At 38.4% G+C, this 21,422-nt stretch overlaps 1 protein-coding gene across 1 annotated transcript in view; it reads left to right on the top strand.

Moving 5' to 3' along the window:
• BTAF1 (B-TFIID TATA-box binding protein associated factor 1) overlaps positions 1–21,422 on the top strand; it is a 109,868-nt gene that overhangs the window by 72,168 nt on the left and 16,278 nt on the right. The window contains exons 20-28 of the mRNA XM_054728766.1: positions 3,488–3,914; positions 5,032–5,222; positions 7,002–7,155; positions 7,579–7,688; positions 9,257–9,458; positions 10,434–10,582; positions 18,727–18,879; positions 19,069–19,190; positions 19,278–19,445. Coding sequence (XP_054584741.1) covers positions 3,488–3,914; positions 5,032–5,222; positions 7,002–7,155; positions 7,579–7,688; positions 9,257–9,458; positions 10,434–10,582; positions 18,727–18,879; positions 19,069–19,190; positions 19,278–19,445 — 1,676 coding nt within the window. The remainder of the gene's footprint in view (positions 1–3,487; positions 3,915–5,031; positions 5,223–7,001; positions 7,156–7,578; positions 7,689–9,256; positions 9,459–10,433; positions 10,583–18,726; positions 18,880–19,068; positions 19,191–19,277; positions 19,446–21,422) is intronic.

A 21,422-nucleotide genomic window follows, 5' to 3' on the forward strand; every position in this document is an offset into this window, starting at 1 on the left:
GGTGGGCCCGGCCAGGGTGTGCAGAAAGCTTTGCTTCCCCTGTTGCCAGCGGCAACCCTGGCCTGCTCTCTCAAGCTCCATTCCGCTGCCATTTGTTTGAATTTGTTTACCTTCTATAATTGAAACTTTGTAGCTTGAGTGGAGGCTTAGGCCTGCAACGGCTGGCAGAAAGCTTGGCTTCCTCTGTTACCTAGGGAACCTTGCTCTCTGTGGCTATAGCCATCTTGGTTTGGGTTAATTTGCATACTCGCTCTGATTGGATGGCGGGCGTGGCTTGTGGGCGTGGCTTCTGGGTGTGTCGGAGATATGGTCAATTTGCATATTTGTCTATTATTATATAGGATCCTGATTCACCTTAGTACTGTATTGCTAAATCCTGATTCACCTGATTCACCTCTGTTTCATTTCATTCTGTATACTGTGCCAGACTAGTAAAATCCTCTAGTGCCACTCTGAATACATCCCTTCCCTGCTTAAAAACATTATTTTCTCCTTCCTCAATTTGAGTTCTTCTTCTCTTACTTTCAGTACCTTCTTTAAATTGCTCACATCTTTCCTCCTTTTTATTTCTCAGACTTCCTCTACTTAAACTATTTTTTTTATTTATTGATGAGAGAGAAAGAAACGTAGATTTGTTCACTTATTTATGCATTCATTGGTTGATTCTTGTATGTGCCCTGAGGATCGAACCCGAAACCTTGGCATATTAGGACTACGCTCTAACCAATTGAGCTACCTGGCCAGAGCCCTCCCCTTCAACTCAGTTTTCCTCTTGCAGAAAAATACACTACACTCACTTTCTGTGTGTCACTCTTTCTCACTTTGCCTGAGCTCCTGTTTCCTTTGCCAGGAATTTCCTACTCTCAATCCTCTATGCTTATCCAAATATCGTCTCTTGATATTCCTCCATCTGTACCCTCTGCTCAGGCCATGATAAACTGTTTTCAGTTCCTTGGACAACATCCAGCTTTTCACTCCCTAACGCACTGTTTTCAAAGATGTCCCTACAACTCCTGACGTACCCATTCTTAAGAAATTCAGCACAGGTATTAACCTCCTGGCAAGCCTCCACTATCCTGTCACCTAAGAAGAATCAAGCAAACCCATGTGCTCCCACAGCAACTTGAACTTACCTTGGTTATTTGTTACATTGCCTTAGTTGTTTACTTACATATCTATCTCCCACATTAGTGTCTGCATTTTTTTGAATGTATGAAAACATCTTTTAGTATTACTCAATAAATATTTGTTGAATGAATGAATGAGTGAATTTGGGGTAATTGGAAAGCTTTTCCTTAGTTGCCTACACAGAAACCTAGTCATTTAAGACAGTGTATTAAAACTTTTAGCAGTGAAATCCTGTTTCAAATAAATTTTATGCACAACTTGAATAAATAAAACAGACAGTGGTACGTGATCATGTTCCTTTGCAGTGAGCAAATTGACAAGGTCAAGCGGATATAGCTCAATTTAAAGTCTTTGGTATTTTATAATGATAAAAGAAGATCTATTTGTGTGCCTATCTTGTTTTTCATAATAAAAAGCCAGCATTATCAGTTTTGATCATTTCTTAGAATTGATCATTTCTAAGTCTGAAAAATTATGTTCTCCATTAAAAATAAGTTAGGTTCTTTAGTGTTACAGGCTTTTCTGATCATTATTAATCAGGCTGGATCTATTTATGGAACCTCTTTATGATTGCAGTTACCTATCAAACAAGAAGACTATTTTTTTTATGTAAGCCATCACTCAGTCTTTAGAGGGTAATTCAAAATATGCTCACACAAAAAGGTGTATATAAATGTTCATAGCAATAGTGTTCATCCTACCTAATAATAGAGTAATATGCAAATTGACCGTACCTTCGCTATGCCCACGATTGGCCAGGAGGCGCAGGGGGGTGGGACTCAGGGTGGCCGGGGTGGCCGATTGTGCAGGCGGGATGCTGAGCTCGCGTCAGTGGCGGCGCGAGCTCAGTGTCTGTGCCATGGCTGTGCTGCGGCACAGAAGGGGCCTCTCGGGCAGCGAGCCCACTTCCCGCCACCGACCATCAAAAGCGGGGAGCTGGGTGTCTGCTCCGGCACCATTGGACAGACACCCAGCTCCCCCGCAATCGAAAGCGAAAGCGGGGGAGCTGGGTGTCTGTCCACTCTGGCACCAGGCCAGAGGCTTTTGAAAGGCCTGGTGCACCAGCGGACAGACACCTAGCTCCCCCACGATCGAAAGTGGGGAGCTGTGTGTCTGCTCCGGCACCAGCGGACCCCCTGCCATCAAAAGTGGGGAGCAGGCTGCCAGCAGTGTCCGCAGAGCGTGCTAGGCTTTGTGGGGCAGTGGATATGGCCTGGATGGCAGGTTAGGCCTAGGGGACCCTACACGTGCATGATTTAATCATGCACTGGGCCTCTAGTATCAATATAATAACTAAAAGGTGGAAACAACCTAAATGTTTATAAGCTAATGAATGGATAAATACAAGGTGGTATATCCATTTAGTGGGATATTATTTGGCATAGAAAAGGGAATGAAGTACTCATACATGCTACTACATTGATGAATTGTGAAAGCATTATGCTAAATGAAAGAAACCAGTCATTATAGATTACATATTGTATTAGTCCATTCATATGAAATGTCCAGAATGGGTAAATCTGTAAAGATAGAAAGTGGATAAGTGGTTGCATAGGGCTGGGAAGAAAAGAGGAATGATTGCTAATAGTTATGAGTTTTATTTTGGGGATGATGAAAATGTTCTAAAATTGTGGCAATGATTACACAACTCTGTGACTATAATCAAAACCACTGGATTGTATACTTTAAATGGGTGTATTGTTTGTGAATTTTATATATATACACATATATATTTTAATATATTTTTATTGATTTCAGAGAGGAAGGGAGAGGGAGATAAAAACATCAATGATGAGAGAATCATTGATTGACTGCCTCCTGCTTGCCCCACACGGGGGACCGAGCCTGCAACCTGGGCATGTGCTCTGACTGGAAATCAAACTGTGACCTCCTGGTTCATGGTTGATGCTCAACCACTGAGCCACATGCCAGCTGGACATGTGAATTATATTTTAATGATGTTGTTAAAAAAGATGTACTGAGCAGTCTTTTAATGGGGTCTGATGCCACAGCCATATAGCTTTAGGCAGTTCTTAGTAATTAAAGAATTAATCTATTGTCTACACACCCTCACACACACCCATTATTTGGTAATTTTCACCAGAAGGGAAACCATCGACGTGTGAACCAGCTAGTCACTGTTCTATTCTTTTCAAGATACTGTGTCTTTCTTAAAGAATATAATGCTAATGTTAGTTGGGACTTTTGAGACATTTATTTAATCTATTGAATACTAAAATAATACTGGATATTGTGAAACTTCAAATTGAAACAGAAAGCTTGCTGTCAGCCCTTTAGGATATTATGGACTGTTTTGGGGTTGATATCATTAATTATTTTAATTTCTCTTTTTCAATAGGTCACTACTGTTTTTAATGAAGTCACATCATCTTTTGAATTAAATCTTCAAGTGTCACAGCAGTTAGATAGTAAACGACAGCAGGTCCAAATGACAATTACAGAGACCAACCAAGAGTGGCAAGTGTTGCAGTTGAGAGTGCATACTTTTGCTGCATGTGCAGTTGTGAGCTTGCAGCAGCTTCCGGAGAAATTAAATCCTATCATAAAACCTTTAATGGAGACGATTAAAAAGGAAGAGAATACACTAGTGCAAAACTATGCGGCTCAGTCTATAGCCAAACTACTGCAGCAGTGCACAACGAGGACACCCAGTCCCAATTCAAAAATTATAAAAAACCTTTGTAGCTCACTTTGTGTGGACCCCTATCTAACTCCTTGTGTCGCATGTCCAGTGCCAACACAAAGTGGCCAGGAAAATTCTAAAGGTATATATCTAAACTGTCATTTGGGATAGAGAAATAATTAACCATTTAAATGTGTTTTCATTTACTTAAAAGTATAATTTAAGCACAAATTCCATTTTATGTTAGTGCTTTTTTCCATTTTGAGAGAATTTGCACATACTGCTAATAAAATCACAACCCTTTAAACTCAAATCAGCTATTCATAAAAGGTCTGATATTTAATATAAGATGACTGGAATTTGAAACAGGTGTTAACCCTTCCTTCTCTTTCAACAGCATCAATATAGAATTTATTGTGAACTGGGAGTAGAAAAGTTTATGGTATCAAATGTTAACTGAAAGTTCTTTCTATTAAAATCCAATTTCTCTAATTTGGTACGTCTTATGAAATAAGTGAACTCTATTACCTTTAGCAAATAATTACTAGCCAACTTTTCTGTTTTCATCTGGAGAATCCATATGGAAAACAAGAACTGCTCTCTCTAGGCTAGTCTCACGGATCAGCGTTTTTTCACATGCCTTAGTCTGGTGTGATTTATTTATCCTTCTTGATAAGATTTTGGGAAAGCAAAGGTAATAAATTTATAACTTTGGCACAATATAGGTCTTGGAAAAAAATCTGAACTGGAAGAGGAATGTGGTGGACATTTTGAATATCAACATTATAAAAATGTGATAGGATAATTCCAATTGCCATCCCAACCCAGTGTTATATTGAGGCAGCAGTATTTTGCAGGGTCAGTGTTTCTGACCTAACTCTGGATATTTCTTATAGAGAGAACTTACTTGCAATATGTTTTTAATGTTTGTTTTTATGCCTAGAAAGAATCATTTTTTAAAATTAATATTCTTTACCTTGAAGGCACAGTTATTCTTGCATCTGATAGTTATTAATGTGATCCTACAACTTTGATTTTATTAAGTATGGACCTATGCAGATATCAAAACATTTAAATTAATGTTCTAAATTACTGAGAATTTTGTTACCACTTCATTATCTTGAGAAAATGTACTTGGCCTATAAAGATTGGAGGGTTCAAAGACATAGTTTTAAAATATGTTTTGTTTTGTTTTAGCACGATGCATTTTGTCACCTGTATTATGCTTAAAAGGTTATGTAACTTTTTTTTCTTATTAGTATCCAGCTCCGAAAAAGATGGAATGCACCATACTGTAACCAAGCACAGAGGTATAATTACACTCTATAGGCATCAGAAAGCTGCTTTTGCGATCACAAGTAGACGAGGTCCTACCCCCAAAGCAGTAAAAGCTCAAATAGCAGATCTTCCTACAGGAAATAGTGGAAATATCCTTATAGAACTTGATGAGGTAAATTCTTTTTTCTTTCAATACTCTGGTTTCTAAACAAATATCTTTCAGATTGATAGCGAAATTGTCTAACCCTTTGGAGTATGCCAGCAACATGATTCAGAAAAACTGCAAATTTCTTTAAATTCTCATGCATCACATTTTTACCTGCCTAACTTTATCTCCCTAAGCAAGACACTTTGTTGGTACATACGTCATTCACAAATGTAAACTAATTCAGCTCCTGTAGCAATGACTGTAGAGTTGTTAAATAACAGTGAAAGCTAACTTTTCTCAGTCCTATCAGTGACAGGAATTATTGTTGATACTCAGAGGATAAATTGGTAAGTTCAGATAATTGTCACCTATCTGACTTTTAGTCATCCTGGAATTTATTATATATGTGAAGTGAGGGAGGGGTCTAAATTTATTCTCCCGTATAAATAGCCAGTTATCCCACTCTTGAATCCTTTCCTCCCTGATTCAAAATGGTACCCTCTGTTATATATCATGCTTCATGTACACTATATGAAGATCTATTTGGGTTTTCTTCTTCATTGGTCTTCTTGTTCTGCAGTATAATATTCTTTAAAGATGATAAAAGTGGTTATTGAAAATCTTACAGTCACATTATTAATGAAACGAATGCTCTAGAGCTCTTTTGGTTGCAAGACAGGAACTTACCCAATTCAGCAATAACCTATCAATACTAAAAGACATGTATTTAATGTATTTCTATAAAATATAGGCATATTAAGTTTTAAAATAAAAATCTTAACTTATTGTCTGTTTCTTTTGAAATATTCTGTCTTGACCAGTGTGTTGTCCCATGCACTGAAGGGTCTTGGGTTTAATTCCCAGTCAGGGCACATACCCAGGTTGAGGGTTCAATCCTCGGTCACAGTGTATATGGGAGGCAACCAATCAATGTTCCTCTGTTATGTTGATGTTTCTCTCTCATTAATGAAAAACATATCCTCAGGATTAAAATAAAATATTCTATGAACGAAGCTGATTATATTCTTCCAATAATAATTTTAGTAAAAAATTTACTATGATTTTTATGCTTATACCTCTATGGTGTGTATAGTTCTTCCACTTAAAAATAACTTGTGCCCAGCTTGCATAGCTCAGTGGTTGAGTGTCGACCTATGAACCAGGAGTTCAGGGTTCAATTTTTGGTCAGGGCATATGCCTGAGTTGCTAGCTCAATCTCTAGTAGGGGATGTGCAGGAGGCAGCTGATGAGTGATTCTCTCTCATCATTGATGTTTCTATCTCTTCCTTTCCCTTCCTCTCTGAAATCAATTAAAAAAAATAACTTGTAAAACATATGTATCTTTCTGGGGCAACAGTTTTTTGTATTTAATTATAATAAAATTATTGCTAGGTGACAAGTTACCTTGTGGTTAAATAGATGCTCTTATTCTATCCCTTAAACAAATATTAATAAGGACAGATCATTTTGTCTTCTAATCTTCTCTTTAGCAGGTAAGTTTCTTTGGGGTAGGTAGAAGAAAGTAGATCTCTTAGGGCTATCTCTGAAAACAGCACATACTCTTCTGTTCCTTATCCCCAACCAAAAAAAGTATTTTGCTTTGGATGTAGGACATCTAGTTTGGCTTTTATGCCACTGTAAATTTAATTATTAAAAAATATTTATAGTTATGATAAATATATCCAATAATTGGTTAATGATAACACTGAATTCTTAGGTGGTTACTTTTACATTCTCTTAATGAAATTTAAAATGCATTATACTTTTTTTGAAATTTTGTTTAAAACTAACGTTTAATTTTAGGCCCAGAAACCTTACCTGGTACAACGGAGAGGAGCTGAATTTGCCTTAACAACTATAGTGAAGCATTTTGGTGGTGAAATGGCAGTGAAATTGCCACATCTCTGGGATGCTATGGTTGGTCCATTGAGGAATACTATCGACATAAATAATTTTGGTGTGTACATATTTATCTGAGTTGGAATTTTGACAAATGTCAGTATATATTTATTACATATATTCTTATAAAATAAAAATGCCTATATCTGTTTATCTCAGACTTGCTGTTAAGTTTTTAAATGGAAGGTTGGTAGGAGCATTTATTTTAATCTATTTTCATTTTGTATATTTTTTGCTTTTTATTTTTTCTATTACATGGTTAGAAAGATATTTGAAATGGGTCATTCATTACGTTAAACTTTTTTTAGTTGCTTTAAGTGTATCTTAGCACTTAAATTAAGGCATGGCATTTAATTTCACACTAAAAAGGCAAAATCACTTTCCCATGGTAGCTGGGGAAGTATTAAAATTTTATGTGGGCTCTAGATTTAGAAAAATTATTTACACGGTGATATGCACTGAAATCAATATATTTTAATAGATGGAAAGTCTCTCCTGGAAAACGGAGATGGCCCTGCTCAAGAATTGGTGAATTCTCTGCAAGTTTTTGAAACGGCATCAGCATCGATGGATTCTGAGCTTCATCCTTTGGTAATTAACTTATGCAAGTGTAGTTTTCTTCCATTAAAAAAAGTGGCTTTATATAAAAGTCTTATGGCTGGAAAAATGCAATTTGATGTCATCCCTAATAATTGCATTTTCTTTTACATGGTATATTTAGATTCCTTCCTTATTGACAGCACAACTCTTCTGGGATTTGAAGCAGAGTTGGATACATGAATGATAGGACCTTTGAATACAGGGCAGTAGGGATAGGTCTCTGATGACACAGAAGCTGGGTATAAACAGGAAAAGCTGCAGCCTATTCATTCTTACCATCTTAATAATACAGTTTTAAGAAAGGAAGAGCACCGGTAATAAAACTTTTTCCCAAGATAAGTATAAAGGTAGAAGGAAGTTACTTGGGCAAGATGAAATTAGTGGCAGTTTCTTATAAAATATTGGGACAGAGGGAGGAGGAAAATAGAGAGTTAATTATCTGACTTTTCCATAGAAGAAAGTATTATTTTTTTCCACATAGCTGCAATAGGAAGCTCTCTGCAACTTACAGGGTGCTAACTCCAATTCTCTACTTACAGCTAATGGAAAAGGGAGAATCTAGGAGAGAGTAGACAAGAATGAACTTTTTCCTTTTATACAGTAATAAAGTATGTTCTTTTACTTGTTAAATTTCGCTGATTTATCATTAGTGAAGAATCCGTCCATATGCTCTTCCCTTCCATGTTCAACAACATGCATTCACCTGAAATTAAAGGCTAGTCTGTTGAGCAGGCATCTGGCTTTCATCAACATCAATCCTGGCGTTCAGTGCAGCATGCATTTAATAATGGCATATGTCTTGCTGTTGTGGTCATAACACTAATGTATGCCAGGAAGTTAAAGTGGAAAATGAACTTATCAAAGTATGGTGTTTAGAACAAAATCAGGATCACTCAACCCAGTGAATAAAAAGTATGTGCTTAAACCTAAGCCAATGCTACAAGATTTGGAGGGGGCTGGTGATCTGTGGTGTCGTTTTCCCAGCCTCAGTAGGAGAATCTTGCAAATACCTTTTGATGTGTTCCCCTACTAAGTTTTTAAAAATATATATATATATATATATATATATTTTTATATATATATATATTTTCTTTATATTTTGAGAGAGAGGAAGGCAGAGGGAGAAAGAGAAACATTGATGTGATAGCAGGACATCAGTTGGCTGCCTCCTGCGCAACCACTCCCACTGAGAATTGAGCCCGCAACTTGGGCATGTGCCCTGACCTGGAATCAAACCAGCAAATCTTTTGGTGCACGGGATGAAACCCAACCAACTGAGCCAGGGCTCCCCTGTTAATTTTTGAAAGAATTGTATGTTCCCTGATACCTAAAAGAGGATATTGAGCAGGGAAGTTCTGCACCTTTTCTTTCTAAAAGAGTTATACCTTAGTTTGGATTTAGATTAGTTTTTTATTGAGGATATTTTGACAGGAATGTTTTGAGATATTCTTGGATTTAGAGTCAGGCATTTGATAAGCTTTGAATATGGACTATTATAGTTATATTTTAAACAGTACATTCCCTAATGAGTATTCTGATTGTCTTAAACTTTTTTTTAGTTGGTACAGCATTTGCCTCATCTCTATATGTGCCTTCAGTACCCCAGCACTGCAGTGAGACACATGGCTGCTCGTTGTGTAGGAATCATGAGCAAAATCGCTACCATGGAAACAATGAATATTTTTTTGGAGAAAGTTCTTCCATGGCTGGGAGCAATTGATGACAATATCAAGCAAGAGGGTGCAATTGAAGCACTTGCCTGTATCCTTTTTTATTTTTACAAAATGTTCAGCAATTATATTCATTTTATTAAAAGATGACTAAAATAAAATTGATTTATTCAAGTAAATTTGTTCCAAAAAGATAACTACCTTTTTACATTTTATTTTGAAGAATTTTTATTATAGTATAAATACATTAAAAATATATTTACATTTTGTTGTGAAAATTGTTACACAGAAAGTTTGAAGAATTGCTATTTTAGGAGATCTTTTCAATAGGCAAAAATAATTTTATGTACTTGATGAACTATATATTTATTTGGTTTATAATTAATACTTCATTAATATTAATAAGGTACTTCTTATATTATAAAACATTTTGTTGCCAGAGTTAGTTCATTACTTGGGTAGAATATGACTACATGTTCTAAATTACTGGGGATATACAGGCAAAGCTCTTTGCTAAAAGGATATGGCATCTACTGATTATTATTTAACTTGAAGTACCTGATATTTCTAAGAGCAAGAAAGATGAATGGAGATCAAATCAGTAGAAAGTCAGGTTCAGAAATGCTGAATATTGCAGGGGAACTAAACTTACTGGGCCTGTTATGTCCAGTTTATGATTGTCAAGATCTTGATGGGAAGTTTAGAATTAATCATTGAGCGTTGTACTCCCTGCTTGTAATGTAACTCACTTTATTTTGATATTGGAAGTCTAGAAACTTACTAGTATAAGAATGAAAAAATCTTATTAGTAAAACTTCCTCCAGCCAACCTCAGATGGAAACATGATTTTATATAGTTAATCATGAGAAAATTACATAATCTTTACAAAGAGCAACAGTGTGCAATTGCTGTTATAAGTGAATCATAGACCTTAAGGGACAGTCTAGTCCCTCAAAACACAGATGAGAAAATGAGGAACTGTGTTAGAAGTTACAATCTTGGTGTATCCGTTTGTTTGCAAAAACATCTAAGAACCATTTGGAAATTTCCTTAATAACTTACTCAGGTGTAATGGAACAGTTGGATGTCGGTATTGTTCCATATATTGTCCTTTTAGTTGTGCCTGTGTTGGGAAGAATGAGTGATCAGACAGACAGTGTAAGATTCATGGCTACGCAATGCTTTGCAACACTAATTAGACTCATGCCACTTGAGGTAAGTAGAAGACACTTGGTTTATGGACTTAAAGAATTTGTCAAGTTTTAAAAAATAATGTTGAATATGTTTGTTATAAGCATTAAGAAATTTATACTTTAATGGGTAACTTTTTAAAACAAGAGTTTTAAAGTAAAACTATGGTTCCTAAAAGACTAATTCATTAAGGCTGTTCTAGAAATAGAATTATTTCTAAGTATCCCTATAACATCCATGTAAAGATTCTATGCTGAAGTTAACATGAAACGTAAATTTGAGAGATGGTAATTGAAAATGTAAAGCAATTGAAGTCTGTGGGAGTATGGAGAAACTGAAATTAGATAAATTTGGAGTATATTCATGGGACAGAAATAATATATGTGGTCAATCAGGAAATAATGGCTTGAAGCAAGGGAAGAACCAGAGCCCTGCCACCAAGCCTCTTAATATATTTTGGTGGGATTTTTATAACTCAGGAAATAAGTAGATATGCAGTTCATCCATGTTATAATATGTATCAATACTTCAGGTTGTGAAAACAGCTACCTCAGAACCATTTGGAAATTTCCTTAATAACTTACTCAGGTGTAATGGAACAACTGGATGTCAGCGTTGTTCCATATATTGTCTATGTATAAATGCTTCCTTTTTATGGTTGAATAGTACTCCATTGTATGGACGTATCACCTTTTCTTTTTTCTTTAATATATTTTATTGATTTTTTACAGAGAGGAAGGGAAAGGGATAGAGAGTTAGGAACATCGATGAGAGAGAAACATCAATCAGCTGCCTCTTGCACACCCCCTACTGGGGATGTGCCCGCAACCAAGGTACATGCCCTTGACTGGAATCGAACCCGGGACCCTTGAGTCCGTAGGCCGATGCTCTATCCACTGAGCCAAATCGGTTAGGGCTATATCACCTTTTCTTTATCCATTCCGAAGTTGATAGACAACTGGATTATCCCCAACTTTTGGCTGTTACAAGTAATGCTATGAACTTGCACTTATAAGTCTTTTTGTGGATGTGTGCTTTCATTTCTTTGGAGCAGATTGATATCTAGGAATGGAATTACTGTGTCAATTCTTTTTTTAAGAAACAGCCAAACCATTTTCCAAAGTAACTGTACCATTTTACATGTCTACCAGCAAAATATGAGAATAAGTTTGATACCCTCTTTCTTTGAAAAAAAGTTTGGATAGATCTGGTAAAATTGAAGATTCCCATCCCAGTGACCCAACAAAACCATCCTAGATATATACCCTAGAAAAATTCATAGACATATACCAAGGCACATCTTCAAGAACATTTACTAGTATTATAACATTATTTATAGTAGTCTTTAACCGCTCAAATGTTCATCATCAGTAGACTAATGTTAACTAGATTATTATACTACAATAAGAATGAATGGTACAGATGCATACTACAATATTAATGAATCCTTTTACATAAGATTCCATTTTTTAATGAAGTTCAAAAATAGGCAAAGGTATATGGTATGCATACTTTAGATGATAAAGGTATAAGGAAAAGTAAGAAAATTGCATGGAAGATAATAAAGTGACTACCTCTTAGGGAAAGGAAAGTGAATTATCACTGGAAGGAACATATGGGATCTTCTAGGATATTGGCTGGGCTCTTTTTTTTTTTTTTAATTGGGTAATGGTTATAAAAGTATGTGTTTTATAATTTATTAAACTGTACATTTGTTTATATATTTTTATATCCAGAATTGTTTTCATCACCCACTTCCTAGGTCTTATTTATATCCTTAGATTCTTGGGCTTTGCATCATTTTATCTGTAAATTAAATTTCTTATATTTAGTCCTGTTGCCCGTTTTAGCTTTGGAATCAGTGAGTGATGGGAAAACATCGTGTCTTTTTTGAGCAAAGGAGTAGGTGATAAAAGCAATGTTTTAGGAAAATTAGTCTAACAGCAGAAAGCAGTGTCTTGGGAAAATCAGTTTAATAGCTGTTTAAATGTGAATTAGAATGGAAGTGCCCCCAAATCAGAGCCCAGATCCACTATGAGGTTATAAAGGATATAAGCACTTTTAAAAAATAGTACTTGATAACATTGGCAAAGAAAAGAGATTTTGACTTTAGAAATGAGAGAAGTAAGGTTCCCTTTGATGTGAAAATTACAAAAATGTGATGCATATTTTGCTTCCAGCCATAATAGAAAAACAGGGACCAGATTTATCCTCCTACTTGAACCAGAAAACCACACAAAATGAAACAGTGGTTTTCAGATGGTGAACAACAGGCAGCACAGAATAGTGATTTATGAAAGAAGGGAAACATGAAGAGCCTAGTGCATTTGCCAAGCTGAAGAGTCAGAGTTCAGAGCGAAGGGAGGACAAGATGATGAGACTTTGCAAGGCAGAGTACCCAACAGGAAGTAGCTGCATAGATAGGAAGCTCCAGAGGTCCCCACAAGGACTGAGCATTCATCTGGGCATATGCATTCTAGCATACTGCATTCAAATTCACATTCAAACATATATAAGAATATATGTTTGAGACCGGGGCGGGGAAATGTCATAGAAAGGAGTATGTGGAATAATTTCCAGAGCTTACACAGGGCCAGGAATAGTTGGTGTGCCCAGGAAGCTGAGTCAAAAGCCTTCTACCATACTGAGCATCAAGTATGGTCCTTAGAAGTATATTGCCTGAGTAGTGGGACCAAATTAGCCCTTGACAAAAGGCTAACTTGGACCCACCTTAACCAAGTTTAAAAGCATGCCTTAAAAGGATCAAATTGATTTCAAGCAACTTACCTACATTCCAGGAAAAAAAATTTAAAGGAAAAAAATCTAGCACCTGACAACATACTTATGATGTTTAACATCCATGAAAAAATTACCAGGCATATAATATTTCCAATAACCAGGAGAGAAGTCAGTCAATACAAACGGGTTCTGAAATGGCGCATATAATATAATTAGTAGACAAGAACATTAAAATACACTCCGTTTGTTCAAGAAGGCAGTAATATAATGAGCAAAATGGAAGATAAGAGAACAACCTAAATTGAACCTTGTGAGATGAAAAATATAATTACAAATTGTTCCATCAGTTCAATGTCAGAGAGAGCCCATTATGCCAAATAGGGTCCATGGACTCAAAAACAAATTACCAAAGTCAAAATATTAACTCCTCAGTTCTACACCCACTCCATGTTAAACACTTTCTTTTAAAATGAATACCACAAAGTTCCTTAATCTGCCCACTGCTCCAACATGCAACAGGCAAAACCACATTGCCATTACAATTCCCTGTGTTCCTTTACCTCTCCATTTTAATTTCTTACTCCTGATCCTTTTACTCCCTCCTGACAGTCACTATTATAGTGATCTAAGCTTTACCCAGCCAGTTTCTCCTTCATGTTTCCAGTCAATCCAGCCCACATCCCTATTCATGGAGCAACATCAACAGCTTCAATGTTTTATTTCTGACCCTGTCAGAAGGAAGCAGGCGGAGGAGGACTTGTGGGACAGTCCTCATAAAGTCTACAGCAGTGTATAGTAATTCCCTAAGCCTTCACATGCACTCACCACTCATTCACTGACTCACTCAGAGCAACTTCCAATTCATGGTAGGTGTCCTATACAGGTGTACCATTTTTTATCTTTTACACTGAATTTTTACTGTACCCTTTCTATGTTTAGATACACAAATACCATAGTGATACAACTGCCTACAATAAAATGCTATACACATTTGTAGTCTAGAGCAATGGGCTCTACCGTATAGCCTATGTGTGTAATAGGCTATAGCAGCCAGGTTTGTGTAAGGGCACTTGATGTTTGCACAGCACCAAAATTGCCTAAGGATGCATTTCTCAGAATGTATCCCTGTTGTTAACAGTGATGCATGACTATAAAAACACACTGGAGGCGATTAATGGCAGATTGGATACTGCATAAGAAAAGATTTGTGAGCTTGAAAGCATAGCAGTAGAAACAAGAATGTCATGCAGATTCATTGCTCTTCCACTTGATCTTTTCTATTAAATCATCATAGGAAGAATCATGTACTTTTCTAAAACATCTATCAAAGATTCCGGGAATATCAACTACCAATTCTAATTCCCTGCACTATTAGTAACTTGTTGATTTTATAGGAATTGGAGTGAAGAAGATATTCACAGAAAGGGTTCCTGGAACTAAACAATATTTGTGACTCTTGGACTTAGGGTTTCATTGTTAAGAAAAGGATCTCCTTATATGTCATTTATTAAAAACTAGAGGCCCGGTGCACAAAATTCGGGCACTGGGAAGGGGATGTGTCCCTCAGCCCAGCCTGCACCCTCTCCAATCTGGACCCCTCGAGGGATGTCCGACTGCCCGTTTAGGCCCGATCCCAGTAGGGACTAATCCAGGACTGCTGGCTCCCAACTGCTCGCCTGACTGCCTTCCTGATTGCCCCTAACTGCTTCTGCCTGCCAGCCTGATCACCCCCTACCACTCCCCTGCCAGCCTGATTGATGCCTAATTGCTCCCTGCCAGCCTGATTGCCCCTAACTGCCCTCCCCTGTAGGCTTGATCACCCCCAACTGCCCTCTTTTGCAGGCCTGGTCCCTCCCAACTGCCCTCCCCTGCTGGCCATCTTGTGTCCACATGGGGGCAGCCATCTTGTGTGTTGGAGTGACAGTCGATTTGCATATTACTCTTTTATTAGATAGGATAGAGGCCTGGTGCACGGGTGGGGGCCAGCTGGTTTGCCCTGAAGGGTGTCCCGGATCAGGGTGGGGGTTCCCTTGTGGTGTGGGGCAGCCTGGGAGAGGGGCCTATGGTGGTTTGCAGGCTGGCCACACACCCCAGCGACCCAAGGGGAGGCCCTGGTATCTGGGATTTATCTTCTACAATTGAAACTTTGTAGCCTGGAGCGGAGCCAAGACTTCTCTTGCTACGTGGCAGCAGCCATTTCTGTTGGGATTTATTTATCTTCTATAATTGAAACTTTGTAGCTTTGAGTGGAGGCCAGGGTCAGCCAGAGCAGGCAGGAAGCTTGGCTTCCTCCATTGTCAGGAAAACCCAAGCCTCCTGCTCGCCTGCAGCCATCTTGGTTGGGTTAGTTTGCATACTCGCTCCTGATTAGATGGTGGGCATAGTGGAGGTACGGTCAATTTGCATATTTCTCTTTTATTAGTGTAGATTCCATGAGGATAAATGAAGATTTTTGTTACATCTTTGTAAAAGTACTGTGCAGAAAGGCCTCATTTTTATTAATATCGTTATGGTATTAGATGTGCTAAAATGTTAGTTTCTATCTTACTAAAGTTAATTCTGAAACCTTTTGTAAATGTACCATGCAGTCATTTTTAATACTCAGTGTACATATATACTTTAATTGAATTTAATTATAATTCTGTTTCCAAAGTTTTAAAATTTTTAAACTTTAGAGACAGCATAGGGCAGTAGTTCTCACATTTTTTGGTCTGAGGATCTCTTTACACTCTAAAAAATTGAAGACCTCCAAAGGGCTTTTGTTTATCATAGTTTCTGGAATATGAAAGGATTTATTAATTAATTTAAATAATAAATCCATTAGATGTTCCCTTATGTAACATTTTTACTGAAAAATAACTGTTTTCCAAACAAAAAGTTAGAAAAAGTACATTGTTTGACATTTTAACAAATCTCTTTTATGCCTGAAGTAGTAGTGTAGTAGCTGAATTCTTCTATTTCCTTGGGCATTCAGTCTCTTGCAACATGTTCCTTGGTTTGAGGTATATGAAGAAAGTTTAGCCTCACAGAGATAGGTAGTTGGAAAAGTTAGTAGTATTTTGACAGCCTTTTCAAATAATTGTGGGTATTCGTTTATCTGATAGCATATCAAAATTTAAAAAGAGAAAGCTTGTTAAATTTGTTTTCAATGTAGAATCTAACATTCTACCAATGAATGTGTAACTTACTTTACTTTAAAAGTAATTGGTTAGCCCTAGCCGGTTTGGCTCAGTGGATAGAGCGTCGGCCTGCAGACTAAAGGGTCCCAGGTTCGATTCTGGCCAGTGGTACATGCCTGGGTTGTGGGCTAGATCCTTCCCAGTAGGGGGTGTGCGGGAGGCAGCCAATCTATGATTCTATCTCATCATTGATGTTTCTATCTCTATCTCCCTTTCTCTCTGAAATCAATAAAAAAATATATATTTTTAAAAAGTAATTGGTTAATCTTATACTTTTGACTAGATCTTTTACCCATATGTGTTTTGTAACATTATGCATAGGTCATTGGGAAAATATTGGTTCACTGAGTTGCATTAAAAAAAATCTTTTAAAAATTGATTTGAGAGAGAGAGCAAGTTGTGAAAGAGAGAAACGTCAGTTTGTTATTCCACTTATTTATGCATTCATTTCTTGTATGTGCCCTGACCAGCCATCAAACCTGCAACCTTGGTGTAATAGGACAACGCTCCAACTAATTAAACTACCTGGCCAGTAAAATTTTTAATGGTTGATATATTTCACCATACTGTAGCAAAAAAATCAAGTTAATTAATATCACCAACAGAAAATTCCTTTTTAGTATTGGGAAGTTGCCAAGTTCACAGTACTAAGTTTTTCCTGAAAGCTTATTTTGTCATTGGCAACAGGTTATGTCAGTTGTTTTCTTGGAAGTGAAATTTTATTTTTGAGAAAATGTCAGCCAAATCTCCAAGTTAGAATAACTAGTTTATCCATCCAGTCAAGTAAAATATTCTATGAAAAATCACTAGGTCAGATCATAATTTAAGCAATCTCACAAGTGCTTTTCCTCAACATATAGTGCAAAGTGTTTTATGTATACATCTCATTGCGTAAAATGTTAAAAAGATGTGCATTCATGGTTGAGTTTAATAAAATTATGTTTACTACTTTAAAAGACATTCTGAAATGAAACCAGCTTAAAAAAAAATGCTGGTGCATGGCTGTGAGGAATACAGTGACTACTGATATATTTGGTGCAATTGCCATGATTCTTTCTGGTGGACAAGAAGTTTTACCCATATTACTTTTGCATCATCAGTGCAAATGTCAATACGGTGGTAAAAGCAAACGATATCTTCTATTATGAAACTAGGGCCCAGTGCATGAATTCGTACACCTTGAAAGGAACTGTGGGCCATGTGGCTGCAGTAGGCATAGGGGCTGGTCTCGGCCAATCCTCCGCACCCCCACCCTGCCCCTCCAACCGCAGCCCCCAGTCCCCTGTCTGCCAGCAGCCCTGCCCCCGCCGCCACCACTCCCACACACTGATGGTGCCGGCCCCGCTCTCACCCGTTGAAGGTGCAGAACGATTGGGGCCGGCGCTGTCAGTGGGTGCTAGTGGCAGCTGCTATCCCGATCGCCCCTTAGGAGCAGGGGAGGTGGAGACGCCCTCAGGGTGATTGGGGCTGGCGGTGGACACCGGCAGTGGGTTTGAGCAGAGACTCTGGCACCAGCAGCGGGTGCGAACAGGGCCAGCACCGGCAGCAGGTGCAAGCACTTGGCGGGACTGTGGCACGCAGGAGCAAAGAATTTTCAGTAACCACCAGAGGCTTGCCCCGATGACAGTGACTGGCGCCCTGCCTTGGTCTGGCACCCCTGCTCACCTCCACCATCCCACCACGGCCGACGCCTGCCATATTTCACGCACGCCACCTGGTGGTCTGCGCACGTCATAGCAACTGGTTGTTTGGTTGTTCTGGTTGTTCCGCCGTTTGGTCTATTTGCATATTAGCCTTTTATTACATAGGATAGTTTTGACCTCAGTGAGCCTTTGAAAAGGTCTTGAGGATCCTGGAGTCAGCAGCCCACATTTTGAGAAACAATAATATCCTGCGACATCATAACACTGAAATTGAGAAGCTCTAGTAACAGCATTTCACTTAAAATAAAATAAGCTATACAACTTTATTTGCCTTTTTAAGTAATGCATGGTGTGGGAAAAATTAAGTTGTACGTGTGTTTTTTAGAATACCTCAAATGTGTTTGTTTAGTGGTCTCATTGTAGCATTTTAATACCTGTCATATTCTTTAAACTGTTTGTTTATCAGTATTTAAAATTATACTACTTTTGAATTATTTTTTTCTCTGCATTTATATTTTAATAAAACTTAAAATTACTAGTATTTTATAATTTAAAGATAAATTAATTATGAATAAATAGTTTTAATACACTTAAAAAAACATTTTAGGCAGGCATTCCAGACCCTCCAAATATGTCAGAAGAATTAATCCAATTGAAAGCCAAGGAACGACACTTTTTGGAGCAATTGTTAGACGGGAAGAAATTGGAAAATTACAAAATTCCAGTACCAATCAATGCTGAACTCAGAAAATATCAGCAGGTAAAGTTTTATAGTTATCTTATAAATATAAATAGTGACTATTCCTTTCAGATGTACCTCAAAGAGTTTTTAAAATTCACTTAGTAAAATACTGTGGTTGATGTCTTATACCCATTTATTTCTTTTATGCCTGAAAAATGCTATTTATGATTTGTTTACAGTTACAATTTTTCTCTTTCAACATTTCAGGATGGTGTGAACTGGTTAGCATTTCTTAATAAGTATAAACTTCATGGAATTCTATGTGATGACATGGGGTTAGGAAAAACTTTACAGTCCATCTGCATTCTAGCAGGAGATCATTGTCACAGGTAATTAAAATATTATTTTGAAAGAAGGCTTCCAGATGCTGAGAAATATAAACAAGGAGGTTAATTTATTGTTTTGTTGTTGTAAAGGGCCCAGGAATATGCAAGATCAAAATTGGCAGAATGTATGCCACTTCCTTCCTTGGTGGTTTGTCCACCAACATTAACAGGTCACTGGGTGGATGAAGTAGGTAAATTTTGCTCCAGAGAATATCTCAATCCATTGCACTATACTGGACCTCCTACTGAAAGAATAAGGTAAGAACCGTTAAATCTTTTGCTTTAAGTAGTTTGGAAGAATAAAATTTATTGCGGGTGAATTTAGTTAGCTTTTTTTGTTATCAGATAAATATATTTATTTAAGAAAGGTAAGTGTACATACATTTTAAAGATAATCTCTCTCATCAAAATTCAAGGACTTTGCCAAAAACACTAATTCAAAAGAATATATGCCACCCCTATGTTCATTGTTATTTACAATAGCCAAGTGGCCATCATTAGACAGTGGGTAAAAAAGTTGTGGCACATACACACAATGGAATATTACTCAGCCATAAAAACAAATGAAATTTTACCACTTGTGACAGCATGGATAGACCTAGAGGGTATCATACTGAGTGAAACAAGTCAATCAGAGAAAGACAAATACCATATGACTCACTTATATGTGGAATATAAAGAACAAAATGAATGAACAAACAAAATTGAAACAGACTCAAAGACACAAAGAACAGACTGATTGATGGTTGCCAGAGGACAGTTGGGGGAACGAGTGAAAAGGTGAAGGGATTGAGTAGTACAAATTGGTGGTAGTACAAAATAGTCACAGGGATGTAAAGTACAGCATGAGTATAGTTAATAATTCTAATATATAAAAGCCCAGGGTCCATAATGTCCAAAATGACCAAGGCTTGACCAAACACCAGAAGTCAGTCCTGCAGTCAGTGCTGGGTTGCTGTGGCGACCCAGCACTGACTGCCACCAGTACGGGCCCAGCAACCCAGCACTGACTGCCCAGAGGGCTGCAGATCAGGCCTGGAGAGAGGCAGGGTCTGATCCGCAGCCTCCGTGGCAGCTGTTGATCAGCCGTTGCCTCTCTCTTTCTCTCCGGGCTTCACCAGCAGCCGCACTTCTGTTTCTCTCTGGGCCTCCTCAGGGGCTGCTGGTCAGCCCCGCCTCTCTGATCAGGCCCAGAGATAGGCCTGGGGACGCTGACTGGCAAAGAAACTGACCAATCAGAACCAAATCCAGGTGAACTGTGAGGAGCCAGTGGCTGCCTAGGAGGCAGAGCTTTTGACGCTGACTGGCATAGAAACCGACCAATCAGAACCAAATTGGCTGGCAGGGGAGTGCAGTTAGGGGCGATCAGGCAGGCAGGCAGAAGCAGTTAGGGGCGATCAGGCAGGCAGGCAGGTGAGCGGTTAGGAGCCAGCGGTCCCAGATTGCGAGAGTGATGTCCGACTGCCGATTTAGGCCTGATCCCACTAGTATTGTAATAACTATTGTGCCAGATGGGTACTATAAATATTGTGGGAATACTTTGTAAAGTATATGATTGTCTAACCACTAACACAAAATAATTTTGAATGTTCTTTGTTTTATATATAGTATGTACTAGAGGCCCGGTGCACAAAATTAGTGCTGAGGGGTGGGGCGTCCCTCAGCTCGGCCTGCACCATCTCACAATCCGGGACCCCTCAGAGGATGCCTGACTGCCGGTTTAGGCCCGAATCCCACAGGGATCGGGCCTAAACCGGCAGTCGGACATCCCTCTCGCAATCCGGGACCACTGGCTCCTAACCACTCTGCCTGCCTGCCTCATTACCCCTAACCACTTGCCTGCCTGCCTCATCGCCCCAACTGCCTCTGCCTCGGCCCCTGCTGCCATGGCTTCGTCGGGAAGGTCATTCAGCTGTCAGGTCTAATTAGCATATTACGCTTTTATTATTATATTAGAGGCCCAGTGCACAAAATTAGTGCACGGGGGGTGGGTATGTGTCCCTCAGCCCAGCCTGCACCCTCTCCAATCTGGGACCCCTCAAGGGATGTCCGACTGCCCGTTTAGGCCAATCCCGGTAGGATTGGGCCTAAATGGGCAGTCAGACATCTCTCTCACAATCCAGGACTGCTGGCTCCCAACCACTCACCTGCCTGCCTGTCTGCCTGATTGCTCCTAACCGCTTCTGCCTGCCAGCCTGATCACCCCCTAACCACTCCCCTGCCAGCCTGATCGAC

Source organism: Eptesicus fuscus, chromosome 17, assembly GCF_027574615.1.
Source record: "Eptesicus fuscus isolate TK198812 chromosome 17, DD_ASM_mEF_20220401, whole genome shotgun sequence".
Classification (NCBI taxonomy): domain Eukaryota; kingdom Metazoa; phylum Chordata; class Mammalia; order Chiroptera; family Vespertilionidae; genus Eptesicus; species Eptesicus fuscus.